Source organism: Spea bombifrons, chromosome 1 (assembly GCF_027358695.1).
Source record: "Spea bombifrons isolate aSpeBom1 chromosome 1, aSpeBom1.2.pri, whole genome shotgun sequence".
Lineage (NCBI taxonomy): Eukaryota > Metazoa > Chordata > Amphibia > Anura > Pelobatidae > Spea > Spea bombifrons.
This window is the reverse complement of record NC_071087.1, coordinates 143,170,470-143,193,006: the sequence shown is the minus strand read 5'-3', so window position 1 is coordinate 143,193,006 and position 22,537 is coordinate 143,170,470. Positions and strand designations below refer to the sequence as shown.

General features: G+C 38.3%; 2 protein-coding genes across 2 annotated transcripts; one reads left to right on the top strand and one right to left on the bottom strand.

Annotated features, from left to right (window-relative positions):
* Nucleotides 1-429: 429 nt before the first annotated feature.
* Nucleotides 430-6,093, bottom strand: BTF3 (basic transcription factor 3). The gene is made up of 6 exons (XM_053475699.1): nucleotides 5,953-6,093; nucleotides 4,699-4,767; nucleotides 3,715-3,828; nucleotides 1,370-1,571; nucleotides 999-1,055; nucleotides 430-701 (listed from the first exon to the last, which is right to left on the bottom strand). The coding sequence occupies exons 2-6, from the start codon at nucleotides 4,765-4,767 to the stop codon at nucleotides 655-657; spliced, it is 489 nt and encodes a 162-aa protein (XP_053331674.1). The 5' UTR covers nucleotides 5,953-6,093; the 3' UTR covers nucleotides 430-654.
* Nucleotides 6,094-12,948: 6,855 nt separating this feature from the next.
* FOXD1 (forkhead box D1) lies at nucleotides 12,949-14,761 on the top strand. The gene has a single exon (XM_053475676.1). It carries the CDS (start codon nucleotides 13,184-13,186, stop codon nucleotides 14,228-14,230), a length of 1,047 nt encoding a protein of 348 aa, XP_053331651.1. The 5' UTR covers nucleotides 12,949-13,183; the 3' UTR covers nucleotides 14,231-14,761.
* Nucleotides 14,762-22,537: the final 7,776 nt, after the last annotated feature.

The following is a 22,537-nucleotide window of genomic DNA, read 5'->3' as shown; positions in this document are numbered from 1 at the left end:
GTGGGGGGGGGCTTATATTATATAATGGCGTTCCTGCAAATTAACAGATGCTTAGACACAATTTCTGTATTAGGAACTTATTTAGCATTATGATCCATACATGGCCAGCAGACAGGCAAGCATGTCGTCAAATTGAAAGGGCTGCAGAAAGTTTCAAACAAAATATTTGCATCTAGAAATGGTGCAGACACGTCAAAGAATTAAGATCGACATAGCTGTTCCTTTCAGGGGAGAGAGGACGCAAATAATCGCAAGCGCAAAAATAAAGGTTCATTTTTTCCTATGAGCCGAGACCCTGTAGGAAGCCAACTGACCACCTTATTCCAAGTTGAAAACGCTTCCATGATATGTTTCCAAGTACGTACATAGAGTATGCATATAGTTGTTAGTTTGTCGATCTGAACAATTTCATAACATGCCCAGCACAGAAATATTTCATGAATTTTTATTGTATTGTCGAGCCTTATTTGCAGAACTGTTCAGTTAAACGGAGCCACAAAGGCAAATAGTCTGCACAAGCAGTTTATTGGGTAGCCGCTATAAAGGATTTCAAATCCAAGAATACTTAATCTCATTAGGTTCAAAACAGAGGAACAAAAATAAAGCAGTCACAATATAAAATAGCAGCACTGCTTCTCAGTGGTTTAAGTTAAATCAGACAGACTCTTTATTTGAAGCCTCGTCAAAGTTCTCAACAAGTTCTGTAAGAGAAAGAAAACAGGTTAGAATATGGCGAGATACTCATTGAAACAGTTTTTCAATCGATGTCCCAGAAGTTTTAGATCAGTGTCGTTTTCCCTATAAACTGTTCCTTCCAACTCCCCGTTAAACAAGAGGTGTCATGACCAAGTTGTTTTAATAAAACTATTTATAGATTGCCCAAAGCAGGGAGCTTAATCTCAAAAACCGTAAAAAAAAGTATTCTGCTGGAAGCCGTACACTTTTTTTTTTTTTAAATATATATATTTAATCGTGCATAAAAATGAAAGTTGTCTGACCTGGAACATCATCATCATCCTGCTCCCCCGTTGCAAGTGGTGCTTTCCCATCCAGAGCTGAAATACAATTCAGTAATCAAACATTAACAGCATTTAAAGAAAGCCATTCCACTTTAGTGCTTATCATTGGAACATTTATTCACAGCAGCCTAAAAACGATCACACAGACATTACTAGCCCCACAAGATGTTACCCACTTATAAATATTGCTGTTTTTATATATTATGTATATCTCACCACTCCCCAAATCTTAAAGAGGGAAATGAATATAAAATTCTAGCTATTACTGAATGAACACAACGAATGACAAGCTAATATATATATATATATATATATATATACACACACACCGATCAGTTCCTAGTACTTACATTGCTTTGGCAAAGCCTCTGCCAGCCTCCTCAGGCTAGTCAGACTGTCTGCTCCAAGCTGATTCAGGATACTGGGCAACATCTCTGTGAGCTGCTTGGTTTCAGCGTGCCCGGTAATGGTGAAGGTGTTGGCAGCCAAAGAGGCCTGCACTTTAGGGTTGTTGAAGTGGATGACAGTCCCTTGGTTTGTAAACATATTCACCTGTAAACAAAAGGAACGTGTCATAAAAAGGCCTATTGATGTTTAACCCCTTAAGGACCGGGCTCATTTTTCGTTTTCTACCCTGTGGGACCGAGGCTGTTTTGACACTTTTGTGGTGCTTGTGTTCAGGTGTAATTTTCTCCTCACCCATTTAGTGTACCCACATAAGTTATATATTGTTTTTTTCAGGACAAGATGGGCTTTCTTCAGATACCATTATTTTGATCGTATCATCTTATTTACTATAAAAAAAATAAAAAAAACATGGTGAAAAATTGAAAAAAAAAGACATTTTATGACTTTTATTTGAAAAATCTTTTACTCACCTAAAAAAGCAAGTAAAAAAACTAGCTAAATAGATTCTACTACTTGTCCTGAGTTTAGAGATACCCAATGTTTTTATGTTTTTTTGCTGTTTTTTGTACGTTATAGGGCAATAAGTACAAGCAGCGTTTTATGATTTCCAAATCTTTTTTAACAAATCTGGTCATTCTGCCTCCATCTCCTCTTTGGAATATCTTTGAAGCCGGTTAACTCAATTTAACCCATTCAAACCATATATTTTGGAAAACTAGACACCCCAGGGTATTCCGAATGTTGTTATTTTAACCCTTTCCATGCACCAATTATAGAACTACACTTTGTCAAACTTTGTAATAGTAATTTTTTTCACACAAATTGTACTTTAGTTATAGATATACAGGTTCTGGTATATGTCACTGTCAAACAACCCCCCAATATGTGTTCAGGAACATCTCCTGAGTGCAGTGATACCCGACATGCATGGGTTTGTCGGGTTGTTTCAGATTTAAAATGCCACATTTGGGAAGTGCGCTTTTTTTCTCCATTTTGGTCAGTCTGTACCTATGCCCTATCTGTGAGCTAGGCCACTCCAATTTACCCCATCAGCCATTTTTTTTATATATTAGACACCCCTTGGGTATTTGAAGTGCTTTTATTTTAACTCTTTGAGATTTTTGAGAAATTTTAGCACTTGCTCAAAATAATAAACTTTATTTTTTTATTTTTTTTATTTTTTTAATACTTTTTTTTATATTTTTTTTTACACATTTTGCTGGTACTGGATGGTTCATCTAGTCACATCACTGCATAATTATTTTTAAATGTTAGCACATTTTTTTTTTTTTCCATTTTTTTTATTTTTTTATTTTTATTTTTTTTGAATATTTTACTAATCACAGTGATTAGAAAGCTGGGCTCCATTGACTTGCATGGTTGAATGCAGTACCTGTATTCAACCAGCAAGTGGAGCCAGTTCTCTAGAGGGTCTGGAGACCATCTAGCAAACTTTTTCTTGTTTGTTTTTTTTACAGAGCGGCGGCCATCTTACTTGATGGCGAAGATCACCGGCAGCTGTGGCTGTGACCGCTCTCCGGAGCGGTCACAGCCCACCTAAAGGTAAGTGTTTGGTGTCGCTGGATGCCTCCTGATCGAGGCATTCCAGCGACACCATTTAAGTTTAGGAGGCGATCGTTGATCGCCTCCTAAACGCTTTTAAAACGGGCGTCCGCCGCCATACAATGTATGGCGGCTGTTGACGCCCCGGGGAGGGGCCAGACATGGCCCCCGATGCCGATCTCGGCCTTGCTGAATGCCTCGACATCGAGGCATTGCAGCAAGGCCGTTTAAGCGAAGAAAGTGATCCTTGATCACTTTCTAAGCTTATTTAACTTTTTGACGGTTCAGGACCGTCAAAGGTCATTTAGTGACCTTCTTGTCATGACGGTCCTGAACCGGCAAAGGTCGCGAAGGGGTTAAAGCAAAACCTAACAAAAACTTTTACATAAAGCAGGCTTTAGCCAAAGGCTAGCTGTAGCCATGATTTTTACATCATAAACGGAACCTGTTAGGGCCCTCAGACCAGTTTATAAATTGTGCTCTGAATTCAGAAAGATTGATAGTTAATCTGGATAATTACAACTGATCCTGGTGGCCTAAAGAAACAAGTTTATACAAATAAAAATGTCCCATGCAAAACAGCCACATAAAGCATACAGAGCACAGGGCATTCATGAGGGGAAACTCCCAAGTGAATAGAAGCGGTAATCGCTCTACTATACGAGTAAACAAAACTACGCCATACAACATGTCCATCTAAACCCGAACGAGGGAGAACAGATACCTCTTCTATGCCAGAGATGTTATTCACACCCAGCTTCTTCAGAGAGAACTGCAACTTCTTGTCATCGGCAGTGGCTGTTCTGTGTACAACCTTCTTCTTTCTGCGGGCAGTTCCCTGGAAAACAGATCACACGGGGGAAAATGGTTAAAATAATGAAAATCAGTTTATCGTTTCAAACAAAAATGGCAGTGCTTAGTTTTAAATTTCACATAAATCCCAACTGAAAAGAACACATTAGGAATAGTAAATATATATAAATTATTATACACACGCCATATAAAAATAAAACCAAGACAATACTCCTGTAAATAGAGATATTTAGTAGGGGTAAATCATTTCTCATAGCTATCCCTGACTATGTGGTTTCAGAGAAAGCTTACTATGCCCCCCCTGTTCTGTGGGATCAGTGAAGCACATATAGTCGGCTTGTAAGTGTTGTGGCCAGTAAGTCACCCAGCAGCTGTCTGCAGGCCTCGTGGGTTCAGCGAATAGTTAATGTGAAGGCCGACGGCCAGTGTGCGTTTCCCTAAACTCAGTCCTCAACCTTGTCTTTGCTACTCTATGGCCCGAAGCGATGGGTTTATTGCAGCCCTTTTGGTAGAGAAATGCATAGGCGAGATATAGAGAACGTATTAGCAGTCAGGAGCTGATAACAACCAAGAGCCTCGGGAAGGAAGCAGAGGCCGGTTCTGCCTTTTCTTCTTTAAATGTGAGGCCAATACATCCTTGAAGTGTTGAAACGTGGTTAGCGGAGATAGAGAACGAGGCTTAACCGCACCCTCCCGCGATCACTCGCACCAACATCTAGCCGTCTATCACGGAGTGCGAGCGGAGCGGGGCGGCAGCGAACAAGAAATTCAAGTTTCTAGTTTAATGCTCATTAATCCAAACATGTTGCAGGGTTTAACGACCGCAGAGATTTTCAAACACCGAACCAGCCACGATCTACCTGTGATGTGCGGCGTATTTATTGGAATGGCTTACCTTCCCACCAATGCGCACTTGTGCTTGCAGTTTAGCTAATTTTTCTTGATTCATGATGTTTTCTTTCATCTGAAGAGTAAAAAAAAAAGGCGATTGAATGTAAAGCGGCACGTAGTGCGGGACCCGGGTTACAAGGCGGCATTTCACAGAACGACTGCTGATGCCGCCAGATTATTTTTTTCTTAAAAGTAGGACATTGTTAACCGTAATCAGCAGGAGGCATTACTTATAAACACTCAAACTCACGAGGTCATCTGCAAAATTACAGATTATTAACTATTATTAACGGCCCGCGGTTACAGACTAGGCTGTCAAATTATCCTGCATCACGTGCAGTCACAGCCACTTCTAGCGTAACAATTACGAACCATTACCAAAATATGGCTAAGACTTACAAATAGCGGGTCAACCAAAATAAACAGATTATTACACCTCAGTTACACTATAATATTAAACATATATTGACAGACGGTGCAAGATGGAGGACCCTTTGGCTTTACAATAAGGAGGCCCTTGTCAAAGGATTAACCTCACGTTACTGAGAGCACTGAACGGTCCATTTGCAAGCAGTTTCCAAGGTGACTGTAAATACATCACATGTCTATTCACTAAAGGAAGCCTTGCCAGATGAGTTTTACCTCCATGACGTCACTATACATTATAAACGGCCAGCACTAGTGAGCTGCTTCTGCAGGAAGAGCCTGGCTGGCTCTGAATAAGGTACAGCTGTATCGGTATTAGTTCTCATCACCAGTTGACTTATACATTATTCAGGGCCAGCTCAGTGCTTGCTGGATAGGCCTGCCGGTGTTGGCCCCATATAATGACAGAAGCTCCATTTAGTGAATAAACCCCATGAGCTGTCGTGCTCTGGTGTTATATTCCTTTACAATGCTTCTCAACGGCTGTGGGGTTATCGCGATAGCCCGTTATACAGCACAGAGCATATTACCGGGAGGGGCACACAGAACCTTCCTTACACCAATCCGCCCCTCAACCCAAAAACTAGCGGCTCAAGGCCCCGGTGACAGGAGCGATAAACACGTCAAATAGGTTTGGCGGGAATCACATAGAACAGACACGGCGGAGATGCACGAGGCCCCAGACACACCGCACGGTATCAAGGGAACGACACACTGCCGCACAGCATCATTCAGGCCGCGTACTCGGGGCTGCGCATCCCTGTCACCGACCAACACAGGCCCCTCGGGCCTTTCCGGCCAAACCCTTCCGACCCGCTCAGCGTTCTCTCACCTTCTGCAGCCGGCAGGCGGGCGTATGCGGGGAATGGAGCGGGTTTAAAGGCTTCCCAAAGAGCCCCGGTAAAACAGGAGCACACACGCGGGGAGCAAGATGGAAGCCAAGAGGGAGGGTCGGAAGTGACGCCCGGGCATGTGACCAACGTTCCCCGCCTTCCACTCGGTCTCTGCGGCAGTCGGTAGGAGACAAAAAAAATGTCGCTGTTTCAGGACGCAGCCATGTTGGTTATCTATTTTAACCAATTGTTTTTGACCCAAATACAGGTGTACAAGAGATCTGAGGATTAAAGTCGATCTTTGTGCATTATGAAGGGCGAACTCTAGTGAGCTTCCCCAGCAAGAAGTGATGACAGCTCTGTATATTACACATTGTATATTACATGTTGCATATTACACATTGTATATTACACATTGTAAATTACATGTTGCATATTACACATTGTATATTACACATTGTATATTACACGTTGCATATTACACATTGTCAGGGGTTTCATGCCCTTGTTTCAGCTACAAGTAACAAGTGTTACTCTTCTTGTAAGCTCGTTTGAGCAGGGCCCTTCTCACCTGTTGTCTCTGTAAGTCAAACTGTTATGTTACATACTACTTATGTCCTGTCCACCCATTGTACAGCGCTATGGAATTTGATGGTGCTATATAAAACAATAAATAATAATATTTCAGGGACTGTTGGGTGTACTGAGCATGCGCAGTATGCTGCATGTCATTAGGCTTTGCCTACATTTACATCACATCCCACCAGCCACGGGTATCACCCACACCGTACAGCTGACCATGAGTATTTACCTGAACTGTTACAGGGTCAAAAGAGCCAGTCCGCGGGGCGTGAAAATACCTTCCACAGGGAGCCTTCCCGCGTCTGGGGTAGTGGCTTTGTGAAAATGCCCAGACTAGACATCCTTTGGTGTGCGGGAGATGGAAGGGATGTGAGAATAGTCACGTGCCCCGGCGTGAAAGAAGAAAGAAGAAACTGACCGGAGACTCCGGATTACATATACAGGATCTACTGGCCTAGACTTTACGAGGTTATGGTGTGACATTTGACGATGCCGCTAGGTACCTGTGATCCACCATAATCTAAAAGAGAAATGTTTCTGAAATACACTGTAATCTACTAGAACCCTATCTCTGGAAGACAGGCGTCAGTAACGCAAACACCAATGGCTTCACTAATCCCTGAAACAAAAGCCATGAATCACTGCCCTGAAATCTGAATTCGCTTGCCCCTCCCAAACATCCAAATTCAATAACATTATGCTGTTCCTCAAAAAGATAGTAATTTCCATAAATGTTAAAAAAAAGGGGAGCTATATAACAAATATCCAGGTTTACGCTAATATTTACAGCAGGAAAGTGCTAGCACTGCATTTAATGTAGGTCTCATGTGTCATGGGGGTTACCACTGAATAGTTGAGGTTATGGATGGAAGAAATGAGGCATTGCATTGAGGAAACACATCTTAACCATTAAAAATAAATAAATACACGACTCATGCTCACTCTCAGAGCATTGACAACCCTTGCTCAGCATGATATATGTTCGATTACAAGTCTGGAGGGGGTGGACATTTAAAAAACATATTTTACAGAATTGTGAAGAAGGATGAAGCAAACCGTCTTTACAAGATGAACATCCCATTCTATTGAATACTTATCTAATCTGTGCATTCATAGTTCACATAAAGATGGTCAGCCTGTAGCAAGCATGTAACTGCCAACTGGGACTATATTTTTACAGCTGTTCATGTTCATCACCAGCTGCTAAGACTGAATGAAAAGCACATCCTCTGTCTATATTTGTCATCAGTGTTAACTTTACCATGTATGAGTCTAAGGCAGAGCATGGCTCCCAGGGTGCCTTGCGGTCAGGCAGCTCATCTGACCAAATGGGAATTCTATATAATACAACAATGCAAAGTTGAAAAAATAAGAATGCAAAAATAAGAATTCCGTCAAGATTGTAAGCTTCCGAGCAGGGCTCTCTTTACCGAACGTATCGGTTTGTCTTAGTCTGTCAATTCTTGTCTTGCCATACCCCTTGAATATATGTATTGTATTAAGCGCTGCGTAAACTGTTGGCGCTATATAAATAAAAGATAATAATAATAATGCTTCCCGACCTTTGCACCAAATTAATTTGTTATATATATAAACCACAATATTTTCTTATCTTCGCCATTGCTGCAATGCTCTATGCGCTATGCTCTATATTGTCTGGTTATACTCAGTATGTATTTGAGCCACCGTTATATTCAGGACCATGTCAGCTCTGATCATGGACTTAATGTAGCTAAGGTAGTTATTTGCTTCTATATCTACTATCAGGTGCTCACATTTTAAATGTATTTTGTTTGATCAGTGGCAAAATACAAAATACTTGGGTCCAACCCAACTTCAGGGCCACCCTTTCTTCGTGTATGTATCACATTACACTGTGTCATGATTTGTTCAACAAAAATAAAGCCAAAATAGAGAAGCCAACTAAGTATACCCTTACTGATTCCATAGGAATTAAGATGCTAAGTAGCAAAAATGTGGTGCTAATCAAATGCCCTTCATTAATTGATCATCGGCAAGTGTGACCACCTCTATAAAGGTCCCCATGGTCAAATGGTGCAATGCTCATAGAGACTGTAAAACACCCAAGAGTTACATCTCAAATACTACATGCCTCTGTTAGCATGTTCATGACCGTACAATTAAAAAAAATACTGAACAAGTATGGTTTGTTTGGTTGCCAGGAGAAAGCCTCTTCTCTAAAAAGAACATGGCAGCATGGCTTAGATTTCTGGAACAATGTCTTTTGGACAGATGAGACAAAAGTGGGGATTTTTGGCCATAATGCACAGCACCACATTTAGCAAAAACCAAACACAGCATATCAGCACAAATACCTCATACCAATTGTCAAGCACAGTGGTGGAGAGGTACTCATTTTGGCTTGTCTTGCAGCCACAGGAACTGGGAACCTCGCAGTCATTGAGTGGAACAGGATCTACTCTGTACACCGAAGTATTCTAGAGTGAAATGTGAGGCAATCTGTCAAACAACCAAAGATTGGTCAAAATTGGGTCATGCATCAGGATAATGATCCCAAGCACACCAGGAAATCTACAACAGAATGGCTGGAAAAGAAAATAATCAGGGTGTTGCAATGGCCCAGTCAAAGTCCAGACCTCAATCCGATTGAAATGCTGTGGTGGGACCTTAATATGCACATAGCTAAAAGAAGTTTAATTACAAATGCCTGCAAACCTCAATGAACTGAAGCAACATTGTAAAGAAGGTGGGCCAAAATTCCTCTACAACGATGTGAGGGACTTATGGAAAATGATTACTTCAAGTTATTGCTGCTAAAGATGGTTCTACAAGCCATTGAATCGTAAGGTGTACTTTTTCCCCACATGGCTTCTTAATTTTGGCTTTATTTTACTTGAATAAATCATGACACAGTGTAATATGCCATGTGTTGATCATGTTAGAGTGTTACAAATGTTAGAGTTCCATCTAGTGGAATAATAGATAGGGGTATCAATTCCTGTACTTTGACAGGCAGTGGCTCTATGTGGAGAGGATGGGTGAGAGGTGCTTCCAAGTGTTCTGTATTCAGACAGGTCTCATGTGAATATGCAAATATGCTGTCAAAATAGTACTGTAGATGATGTCATACAAATGGTTATTTGTCAGCATGCTGACCACCCCCTGGCTGTTTAGAGATGGAGAACCACATGACACTACACATCCCTTCCCTCGTGTCTGCCATAGCATATGTGAATTTGACCCTTGCTCATGATTGTGATATACCTTTCATTGCTGTGAAAAAAGTATTTGCCACCTTCTATTTCTTGCTTGTTTGTCATATTTAAATGTTTTGAGATCATCTAACTAATTTTAATATGACAAACACAGCTTTTAAATGATCAATTCATCTATTGAAGGTAAAGAAGTAATCAAAACCTATAACACCCATGTGAAAAAGTAATTGCCAGCAGCAACTGCAATGAAACGTGTGCGATAACTGGCAATTAGTCTTTTATTGGCAAAATTGTTTTAATTCAGCCACATTGAGGGTTTTGATCATGAACTGCATTTTTAAAGGCATCCCACAGCATCTCAATCCAATTTAATTCAGGACTTTCACTAGGCTGCCCCAAAACCTTCAGTTTGTTTCTTTTGAGCCATTCAGAGGTGGACTTACTTTTGTGCCTCGGATCATTAAATTCGTTAATTTGGTTAGTTGGCTGATTTAGTAACTAAGGGTGCAATGACTTTTTTAGGGTCAGGTAGGGTTATGTGTAATCTGAGTGTTGGGGCAAATTCTGTGGGTGCAATCTGGGTGCTGGACAAGTCTTTGGGTGCTCTCTGGGTGCCAGGACTGGCCTATCCCAGTAATTTAGGGTTCCCATGCATTATTGATCTGATTTATACCTTCAATGACGACTTTGCATGTCGTTTTTCAGTTGATCTATACCTGCAAGGCTGTTGTTATGCATTATTTAGTTGCTCTATACTTGTAATGCTATGCTTATTGGGATATTTATTTAATCCATAACTGCCAATTCAGTGTGCACATACTGTTGTAACAGGAAAAAAAAGATTTCTGCTCGCACCAACTACTTAAAATTAGAGGAAAGATTGCTGCAGAGTATTAAAAAATAATAGTAAAACAAATTTCCTCAAACCCGGTGATTTATTTACATTTTGCACTTGCAACTGTTTTGCATGAGCTTAATTAGACATTAGAGACAACGGAACAGTAAAACAAAACGTAGGTATACTACGGGTTGTGTACTATAATCCCTATAATGTATGTGGAGGTGTTCTACCATAGCACTGGGCAGCATATATTTAGCCAGGCATACAGTGAGCCTGGTGCAAAGTTTCAATCAATAATGTAACCTGATTGCTTCAACAATCCACTAGGTGGCGCCCTCGTCTTAACGAAATCTCACCGATCACCTCTAGCTGATTTAACGTTAAGAACAGCCATTATGACTTAAACCATAAATCCCTCATATTTTTCCTTTTGCTGAAATAATTGCATTAAAACAACCATTTTAAACGATAACTACCGTATGCGCAACAAACAGGGTTCACCGGGTTGTTAGATCTGTTAGATCTGCTTGTGCCCTAATGAACTTCTATCGACCTGCACCTGTAAGAGTGAACCATACATTTCCTGCACACCTGATTCTTAAGAAGGAGCACAATTTATTTTAATTCCTCACTAATATTTCGTTTGACTCACATTTCTGTTTTTCATATATTATATCAAATACAGGGAGACATTCAGCAATATGAAAAATGTACACAATTAATAATCGGTCATCATTATACTGTATAAATGCGATTATACATGTAATTAAAGATTTAAGAGTGTGAATAAATGCATAACGCATTATTATGTGTCATAAATCTTATGAAACTTACAAAATATATTTGATGCGGTGAATATCATCTACTGTATTTATTATAAACCACATGACAAATGATACGACGAAAATGTTAAATAGGGAACAAATTTAACTTTATATTTTTATTAGGAATATATGTGATTTATCACATGCACATATTTGTATCTACAAAAACATACCAACACTAAATATTTCAGTAGTTTAAATTATTAATATATCTGGATTAAAATTGAATAATTTCCATTGTTTTTAATGAAACATTATAGATCAATGTAGTGAAACATTTGTAGCTATAATTTAACTAATATTTAAAGAGTTGAATCTATATCATTTTATAAATACTATACGTTTAAGTATTAGTAAATGTACGTATTTATTTAATAATAACAATAAAATAATAATAATAGTAATAATTAATAATAATATGGGAGTCTCGGATACATGAAACTTTTACTAATTCCTGGGCATTTAGTGAAATGTGGATAGTTATCTTATTGTAAGAAGCCAATGTATCCACGCTCTTCAAAACCAGATTAATTCCGACGTATTACCAAAGGTTGTCTGTTCAGCTTGTTTTGGGAGTGTGTAAAACATTAATAGCTCCAGTGTGAGTAAATATGTAACATCCAGCTTGGTTTACTCCATCGGTGGCTATCAAAGTGCACTTGGAAATAACACCCAGCCTGGCTACATGGTCACAAATCTGCCCAAACCCACACAAGAGGTGCCTCAGATGCGCTCATAACAGGTCGGCGAGGTGTCAATTTCACATAATCACAGATGGGAGATCGATGATAGGACGTGTGTGTGTGTGTATATATATATATATATATATATATATATATATATATATATATATATTTATATATATATATTTATATATATTTATATATATATATATTTATATATATATATATATTTATATATATATATATATATATATATATATATATATAGATAGATATATATATTTATAAACTCAAAAAGAAGCACTTGCTTTTAGATTATTAGAAAACGCTAGAAACAGACTTCATTATCGGATTTATGTGGCAATATTCCTCCTATACAGAAGTATGTACGAATTATTTGTAATCAGAATTTTAATCAGTGAAGCATTTAAGAGTTTCAAAATTTCTATTAGAATATATCTATCTATCTTTAAAAAATTAAAACAGATTCATTTAATACCTGGAGGCAAATCATCACATTGAAACTTGCAGCAAGTAAACACAGGAACATCTATACTGTCTGCTAACCTCTTCCCCCAGCGGTGTGGATGTGATATATATGATAGGGGGTGTATATACTGTTTATTGTACTGTAATGTCTTGGTGGGGTTTTAACTCTAGTTCTCTAGAACAGTTCTTCTGAGCCCAGGGCGACGACCGGCATTGAGGCCCCGGGCTGGTATATTTTGATGGGGCTAATTCATTTTCCCCCTGCCATTAGCTCTTCTGACGTCTACAACCATGTGATTGTTTTTTTGTTTTTTTTACAAGGAGAGTTGTGGATCCTCCCTCTTCTGGACTGAAAGCCAACCTTTTTCTAAGAGCATTCCCGAGATTCTCATCCAAATCCTCTTTCTGTCTCTAGAACCTAATGCCTGAATACAGGTTTGGGAGAAAGGGCTCACTAATCTCGGGCAAAACCGCACAACGGAGGGAGTTGTGTTGGGCACCTCACCAGCCTTGCTTGGTTATTGTGCCCTGAGTGTTGGTGGAGAGCCCAGGAGGAGGGGAAGAGGAGAGGGTCTCTCCTTAAACCTACAGCCTTATGATCTGCCAAGCAAGCCATGACTCTGAGCTCTGAAATGTCCGATGCCTCTGTCCTTGCTGATGAAACCGACATTGATGTGGTAGGAGAGGGAGAGGAAGAGGAGCCCAGGGGGGGTTCTTATGGGGAGGAAGAAGAGGAAGAAGAGGTGGTGGTGGCAGATCTTCATGAGGACATCTTGATGCCAAGGTCGCCACAATGCTCCTCAACCAAAGATCCTTATAAGCCTGCCAGCAAGAACCCTCTGGTTAAGCCTCCATACTCTTATATTGCCTTAATTACCATGGCCATATTGCAAAGCCCTAAAAAGCGCCTCACCCTGAGCGAGATCTGCGAGTTTATCAGCAATCGCTTCCCCTATTACAGGGAGAAGTTCCCAGCCTGGCAGAACTCCATCAGGCATAACCTCTCCCTCAATGACTGCTTCGTCAAGATCCCCAGGGAGCCAGGCAACCCTGGCAAGGGCAACTACTGGACGCTGGACCCGGAGTCTGCGGACATGTTCGACAACGGTAGTTTTCTGAGAAGGAGGAAGCGCTTTAAACGTCAGCAAGCCCCGGAGCTGCTGATCAGGGATCCCGGTCACTTCCTCCCTGCCGCTGCAGCTGCCTACGGCTATGGACCATACAGCTGTGGATATGGCATCCAGCTGCAGCCTTTCCACCATCACTCTGCCTTGATTGCCTTTCAGTCTCAGCAGCACCAAGCCAGACAGCCACCCGTGGCCCCTAGCATGCCAGCACCCTCAATCATGCCACCTGCCACCGATCTGCCAAGGACTTGTACATTCTACCCACACCAGCTAAGCCCAGCACTCCCGTCTACACTGCAAGCCCCCAAGAGCAACTCAGCACTGACCAGGTCCACCTTTTCCATAGAGAGTATCATAGGTGGGGATATCAACCCAGGACAATGTAACTCTTCCAAAGCCTCTGGAGTGCCAGTTCTTTCCAGGGCCCTGGTCACTTTTTCTAGCTCTCCTACTTCAGTCTTAGGTGGTGGCCTGCAGCCTGGAGCAGTGCTTGCAAATGGAGAACCTTTTACCACTAGGATTTCTAATTCTTAATCAGATCAGACATTTACTGAGAAGGTAGGATGTTTTCTATGGGTTTTACATATTTGCCTTTTTAATGATTTTTATCAAGAAAGGCTTTGGCTACATTTTTTTGTATGCCAAATTAATGTACTGTACTCTTATTTATACCAAGCCCATGTTACCTGCAAATGGAAAAAGCCTTCAGTGAAACTTTAAACCCTTCTTAAACACCAACCTCTCACATATCTATGAGGTTTACTGATTCTCAGGTCTGGGGATTCGTAGGAGACATGTAGCTACAAAATCAAAAAGCGTTGTCCTTTAATGCACACATACCAAGTGCTCATGTGACATATGATTTACATGTTTACAGAGACATCTGACTTTTTCATTTTTAACCTGTGTTTTTGTATTATAATAGACGGGTGGGAACTTTTTTTTGTACTTAAGTGTTCTTATTTACATCAAATAATGTAAAATTTACTGCCAAGTATTATTGTACCAAGCTAATGTAAATTTTTTCACATTTGCAAAAATAAAAAGTTTAATTTAAAAAAATAATACGCTCTGTGAGATTTCATATTATTATTATTTAGACTATAGAATTATTGAATAATGTCTTTCAAAGTTAAACACTGAATATGGCAATAATAATAAATATTATATATTCGCAAATAGTAATTTATAAAAGAACTGCAGCAAAAATATTTTGTAGCATTTTAGCATTTCAGGAAAAATATTAACATTTTTATACGCGCATAAAATGAAATGATTGCATGGCTTAGTAAACATAGAACCAAGTATGTGGCCTTAAATACAATTTTATCTCTCAGGAAGTGATGATTAGAAAAAAAAACATATTAAGAAAAAAGAAGACATATTTTTTACAAACTCATACTGCATACATTTTTGTTATTTTTTTTGTATCTCTGATTAATTTAGGCAAAAGATGTTGAAATATTTTAATGTATTACAGATATTTAAACTATGTATATGTTTCCAGTGAGGACACAGTTAATTACCGTACTTGTTTGTATGAAAATATAAAATGATATCTATAGTGATTAAGCAAAATTTACAAATTATATTGTCTATTTATCTGTCAGGTTTGTATCTGATATTTATTTTCGTATACCGAGGACTATACATGTATTTATTATCAATATTTAGAAATGATTTAATGAGTGTATTTTGTTTGAATGGCTTGTTTAAGATGGGATCACGGGCCCATACATTTAATCTCAATGTTGACTCTGCTCCTACACCCAGGATTTTTAAAACCGTGTTATGAAGCATTTTTAGCGTGAGATTAATTAAGTAATGTTTACCCACTCCTCATCTTTAATCTAAAATACTGCAATATTTATGTGTAGAATATTATATCTAATGATTGTTTCACCCTTTATATGACAATAATATACGTATGTATGTGTATGTGTATGTATATATATATATATATATATAGATATATATAGATATTTGTTTATGTGATCAAATCCCCGTAACCCTTTAAATACTTGCTTGTAGCAGTGTCTAATGAATTATGCCACACACCTATCTTGCTATTAAATCTTAATATACATAGGGATCCAGATGAGTATTTCCAGGCATTAAAACTATAGAACATTCGTGCTACTTCGTAATGCTCATGCAGCAGAATTAGGGCAATTGTAGCCCACAGAGGTCTATTTTTCACCTCGGGGGCAATAATTTCACCCAGCACGGATATAGATTAAATCCAAGTCTTTGTTATCCAGGCTTTAATGGATTGAGAAAGCAGGTTCACAGCTCGGCAGTCTAGAAAATGTCCAAGTGATGCGATTGTCTATCTAGAAATGCATTCATCATACTGACAAAAATATTAAATATTCCAATTTATAGTGAATTAAACAAGGCACAAACTAATCTGACGTCCAAACTCTAGAACATCTGGAATTAAAAAAAGGGTGTTCTATTGAGATTGCAGAGTTTTGAAAAATAAAATGTATAATTCATTAGAAATAAGCAATAAAATATTAATATCAGATACTTGTTAATGTGAATGTTTTAATAAGCTGTATAAATTAACCCAGGCATTTCTAGGTAAGAAGTTATAATACATGAGCTATTCAGATGCGTTATGGGTAATTTTGTATAGGCCGCCAAAACTGAAAATGAATGATTAATTGTATCTGTATTATAGCAAAAAAAAAAAAAAAAAAGTTGAGAAAGAAATGCAAGAAAATAATATTTTTAATGATTCAGTGCATTGGAAGCATAATTCAGTTAAAGAGAATTTCACATGTGTTGGGGTCTTGCAGGTGAATGGGTTGGGGTCTCTAAGAATATTCTGAGGCTTCTTTAAACAGACGTATATAGAAACTCGGGTCAGATTGGGATTGTCACCATTTTGACTTAAAACATCTGTAAAACATTGTGAAATATCACTATCTAGATGTGTATGTACATGTCCCTGCCTAATATATATGTATATATACCGTATATATATATATATATATATATATATATATATATATATATATATATATATGAGGCACCGACAGGATCATTAATTTTTCATGATAACCAAACCTAAGGCCACCTAAGACAGATCCATCCAGAATCTGTCTGTGCTTTTATCGGGTGGTGGGAGACATTAATGTTTTATTCAGACTCATCTGGTGGGATGTCCGCATGGATACATATCGGTATGTGACAGGGAACCCAATGGATCACAACAAATATCCAATTTCAGAAGTAATGCGTGCTAGGAAACAGAGACAACGTGAGGTCACTATATAATACACAGAAAACAATATTTATTTATTATTAATACTATTACTACTACTATTATTATTATTATTATTACTACATAATGATAGAAGATGGCAATCCGTCGGTTTATAGAGAGAAATGCCTACAGTTCTCAGCATGCTTGGGAAAGTGAACATAATGGGAGTCGTAGTCCATAGTAGACCGGTGTCCTTTTTTCTGCATGCAAGGGCAACAATTGCCTGTTGATCAGGATGATGTGAGTTCTAGTGTGCGGCCACAATATAACATTTACACTAATACCTTTTGTATTTTTTTAAAAAAACTATGTAATTTTGTAACAAAAGCCTGGAATTCCCGTCACAAAGTACTATATTTTCTCGTGTGACCTGCTGGTCAAAGGTTCCTTGTGAGAGGGTATTGCGTTCACATGAGGGACATGTAACAAATTATCTCCCCAATCCATGGGTAGCAGTTTAAATTCGCATGTATAAGTAATATATGAATTACAGCATTAAAATATTACTATTTGTATGTTTTACCTCCACCGGTCAGATCAGAGATAGGTAACCCTTAACGACTCCTATAATGCTAAGCCAGACAGAGTCTTGTGAAGTTTTTCTTCACATCTACTGGAGTGTCAGGAGTTGTCTCCCCCCTGTCAGCCTGGCTCCTCTTGGGGTTAAATTGTTAAACTGTTGAGGCTACTGATCTAGCCATTTTATGTGATTTCGGGTGTTGTGATTACAGTGATTATTTTGCTGTGGGCGAAGCCAGCTTCTATTATGGCAGCAAATCATGCCACCAGTGACCGCGTGTATTCCCATCACTAGATTTAACACGCTATGATGTGCAATATACAGGGGAGAAGATGTCATGAGATCCTATTACTGATACTGTGACATTCCCATACCGGTTATTATATATTTCATAAAAGCATGGAATTTACCGGCAAGGACCATTGGCCCATCTAGTCTAATAGCCTTATGCCATATGTTTAAATTCCCTTACTGTATTAGCCTCAGCCACCTCTGCTGGGGAACTGTTCAACTCATCTGCCACCTTTTCAGTAAGGCCTTTTATGTCTTCCATTAAGTATTAATCAATGCCTATCTGTTTCTATATATATCTATTTCATCATCAGTCGTCTATTGGCATCCAGATCCATGGCTCTATGGGACTGGATTAAGGAATCCGAATTAACACAGTAAATTAGCCTTGTGTCTGCCTAATCCTGGATGCAAACAGTGACAATAAATACAGTCCCGTAAGGCTATTGAAAATGGAAATATTTTAAAGAGCCTCCCAAGGAGTGACAAATAGCTCTCCAAACCTCAGACCATGCCTGTGGTGTAGTAGATACATTGTGAAGGCAGTGCGGCAGTGTTATATTCCAGATCGCTTGGGAAGTTTTACTGAGCAGAGCAGGTGCTGGAACAAAACCCCAGCCTTTGATCAGAGTGTTGTCCACACACTGGCAGCCCCATTCGCATGCTAATCGTTCCCAGTGCCCTCTCCATTCAGGGCCAGCAGAAAGATGCTTATAATGATGCTTGTTTGAAAACTGACAAAGTGAGGCTGGCTGTAAAAGTAACTGATGGCTAACTCCTTCTCTGAAAAGCAGCTACAAAGTGTTGATTTACCAGGACTCATTAACCCAGAAGGGATCCTTGGGGCCCAAATGAAATGGCAATGCAAGCCAAGGGACCTGGTCTGTTCCAGGGGAGGGAATATCCAGCTAATGTCTGAATCAGGCCCTGAAGAAGGACCACACAAAACGAAACCTCTTATTCCTGTTGCTATTACTGGGAAGCTTGATCTGTGGTTAGATTAAGCAAATGGTACAGATTGGGAATTTAATGAAGCCCTTATGGGGTTTGTTTTGTGCCACACACACAGCCTCCTGCATTTATCCTCCTTCCAAATATTGCTCTTTGTTTCCTCTCATGGTTTGTTTGTTCTGCAGACCTTATATCCACATAAGGCTCATTTCATCCTCTTCAATGATTCTGTTACCAGACAGTAAAACCTCCAAATTTCCAAGGATAAAGTGTGTGCACGGTATCAGGGTTAACTGCTATCCTACCGTCTTAATGTCTTTGGTAGGTCCACTTACTGTGTCTTACCAGGCTTTCCAGATAGCCAGTGACTGCCACAGGGTGTACAGAGTGAAATAGTAAATACACATACACAAACACACACACAAATACACAAATAAAAGGCACATATAAATAACAAACCACTAACAAATCTGTACATCACTTTCTCTTTTGCCACAGTCCTAGGAGAATAAGAAATCTCGCAAAACTTTAGCATTAAATATTATATATATATATATATTATATTACATATATTACATATAAATATATTACATATATTACATATAAATGTATTATATTTATAAATATCTATTTAACCTTTGACTTTATATATACCGGTATATATTTTGTATATATATATATACATATATTGTAAATATTGCTCCAATTTTACAATATATCTAGGATAGGTTTTCAGTATTAACAATGGAACATTATATATATAATAATTATCACAAGAAACTCTATAACCATCTGGGACAAAAATAACATTCCATTGGTTGCTACGGTGATTGCACCACTTGTCAAGCTATATTAATTGCCTAATATCAGGAAGCAGCATGGAGGAGTAATTTAGAAGAATAATTACTTAGATTTGTTAGAAAGCAACACTAAAGAAAAGTGTTAAATTCGTTTGGATATTAAAATGTATGTTTTTAGAAATCCCTATGATTTTAACATCTTGATGACCGGGAGCCATTAGGAAGTAGCCCGATAGACCGCCGTGTGATTCATTGCTGAACAGAGCGATGAGGATTGATTAAAACCATTAGAATCCAGGGTGGCTGAGAGTGCTGTGAGAGTGCAGTGTGTATCACAGAGCCTTGCATTGCACTACACACACATGTATACCGTGTATAGCTGTGCATTTGAGTGCCTTATGTTAGAGCGCATTGTCTAATTGAATCACAGTTAGAGAGCAGTGTATTAAATCCCAACAAACTGCAACCAGGAAGGTGTATATTACTTTGTTGAGGACAGTCCTGTTAGTACAGTGAATATAAATGCCAAAGAAAAAAATAATATTGTGTATTTGAGACTCAAGAAGGCTACTTAAAAAGAAATGTTAGTCCAATAAAAGGGTACCTCTACAAACTGCCCTACATTACTACATACTTCTCATTTTGGAAGATATGTGGACTTATGTTAGAGAGCAGTGTATTCTAGAGCTGTTTTACAACGTCGTATTTTAGGAAAAGGGGTATTAGAGATAAATAAATAACAGAGAATTGTGTTTCAACGTCTCATAGTAGAGCTCGATGGATCATAGAGCAGTGTATCAGAGAGCAGTGTATTAGAGAGCAGTGTATTAGAGAGCAGTGTATTAGAGAGCAGTGTATTAGAGAGCAGTATATTGTGTATAGGGACACACAGGCTGTAGAGTAGTGGATTGGCCTCTAACAGAGTGGAAACATTGACTTGCTTAAGTGACTTCCCTCTGACCCCTGGGCATTCCTAGCTGTCTGCTCTTTTATCTGACTCTCACACAAAGACACACTCTTCGCCAGGCTTTTGGTTTTATTAATAAATAACACAACGTTCTGATTAAGAAAGAAGTGAATTAAGAGTGAATTAACATTACAATCTACTAGATGTAAAATCATGTATGGGGTCTGCCTGGATTCCTGGTGCTTTAGTTTAGGCCAGGTGTATACAATGATGTTCTAACTGAAGTATAAAGCGCATTAATATTCAATCTGCTGTAAGGTAATTAGTACAAAGGAAGTGTATACACACTGTACAATCACACTAAGAAGTTACACACTACTTCGACCTGCACAGGACCTAGTGGATAGATCACCATCACCAATTGGATCCCATACGCATCAGGAGATTGATCCATTCAGCAAAAGAAGCTGGATCCTGCATCATTTAGGCAGTGGATCCCATCGGCAGTAGGGGATTCATCCTGTATCCTTTAGGAAGGGATCCTATAGGTAATAGGAGCTGGATACCAAATTATAAATGAAATGGATCCCGTCAGCAGTAGGAGCTGAATCCTGTATCCTTTAGGAAATGAATCCCATCAGTGACAGAACCTGGATGATAAATCATTTAGGAAGTGGATCACATCAGCAGTACGAGCTGGATCCTTTAGAAAGTAGATCCCATCAGTAATACGACCTGGATCTTACACAATTCAAAAAATAGATTCCATCGCTGCCTGGAAGAAGGTATGATGAGGGGTTTATGGGTGACCGAGTCCATACGATTTCAGTTATTTCCATTTAACATTCTGCTATGATCACAAGAAGCAACACGATGTGTTCACGCGTGGGGGAAAACTGTTATCTTGTAGTTTAATAAGGCGATCCTCCACACTTAGAATGCATCTCGGTACATTACTGCCAGTGCCTTAATCCACGCGGCTACCTTGGTGTTACCACTTTCCGTTATTCTAAAATTAGATTATAATAATTCACTCTGTACCTGTATGTCCCTTATTATTATTCCACAAAGGAAAACCCCAAAACTACAAAAATGACCCTCCCCTAAAGCTTCTAATTTTCCAGTAATGTGAGATTTTTAATAATGAGAAATCCTGTCTGAGTGATGAACATTTTTTTATTATCAATAACCGAATAGTGTGACTTTTTCCCAAGTATTTGATTTCATACAAGTCGGTTCTATTATATATATATATATATCTATATATTATATGTATTATATATATATATATATTTATATATATATATATATATATATATATATATATATAATACGTACATATATACATACGTTATTTATGTGTGTGTGTTTTTGTGTGTGTGTAGCAATACTGATAAACAACCGTCTAAATAATAATGTATTATTTTGCTTTCGAAAACCTGACAAATGAGAATAATAATAATAATAATAATGAGATCTATTTACTAAGTCATCTTTTTTACTTTTTACCAAAAACGAAGTAACTGACTGCATTATTATTATTATTATTATTATTGTTATTATTGTTATTATTATTGTGCAGCGGTAGCGTTATTATTATCATTTATATAAAAGAGTGTAAATGAATGGGATCCATCATTGCCACAATAAAATATGTGTTTTTGTTAGCAGTAATAAATGAGACAAATGGATAGATAGAACGCTTTGTATATTAAAATTGTATATTGTCTTTTTCTCCGTATCCAATACACAAGGGAAGAACAAGTATGGTTTACAGTATACTGCGAACAGTGCTCAGATATACTGTGTATTCCGAGTGCTCTAATGCATATGGTAAAATAAAACAAAGGCTGTTTTATTGATCCTATTTGTATATACTGCCACTATTTCGTGAATGTAATATACAGTATAAGTACCTTATTTATAGCGGGTATTACGTGTAATATGTTATATGAAATGCACTGCAGAATGTATATTACCTTTAAGTAATATATAGCACGTTCTGTATAACCTAAAATTCAGACTAATAATTAAGAATATCTATCTATCTATCTATCTATCTATCTATCTATCTATCTATCTATATATATATAGAGAG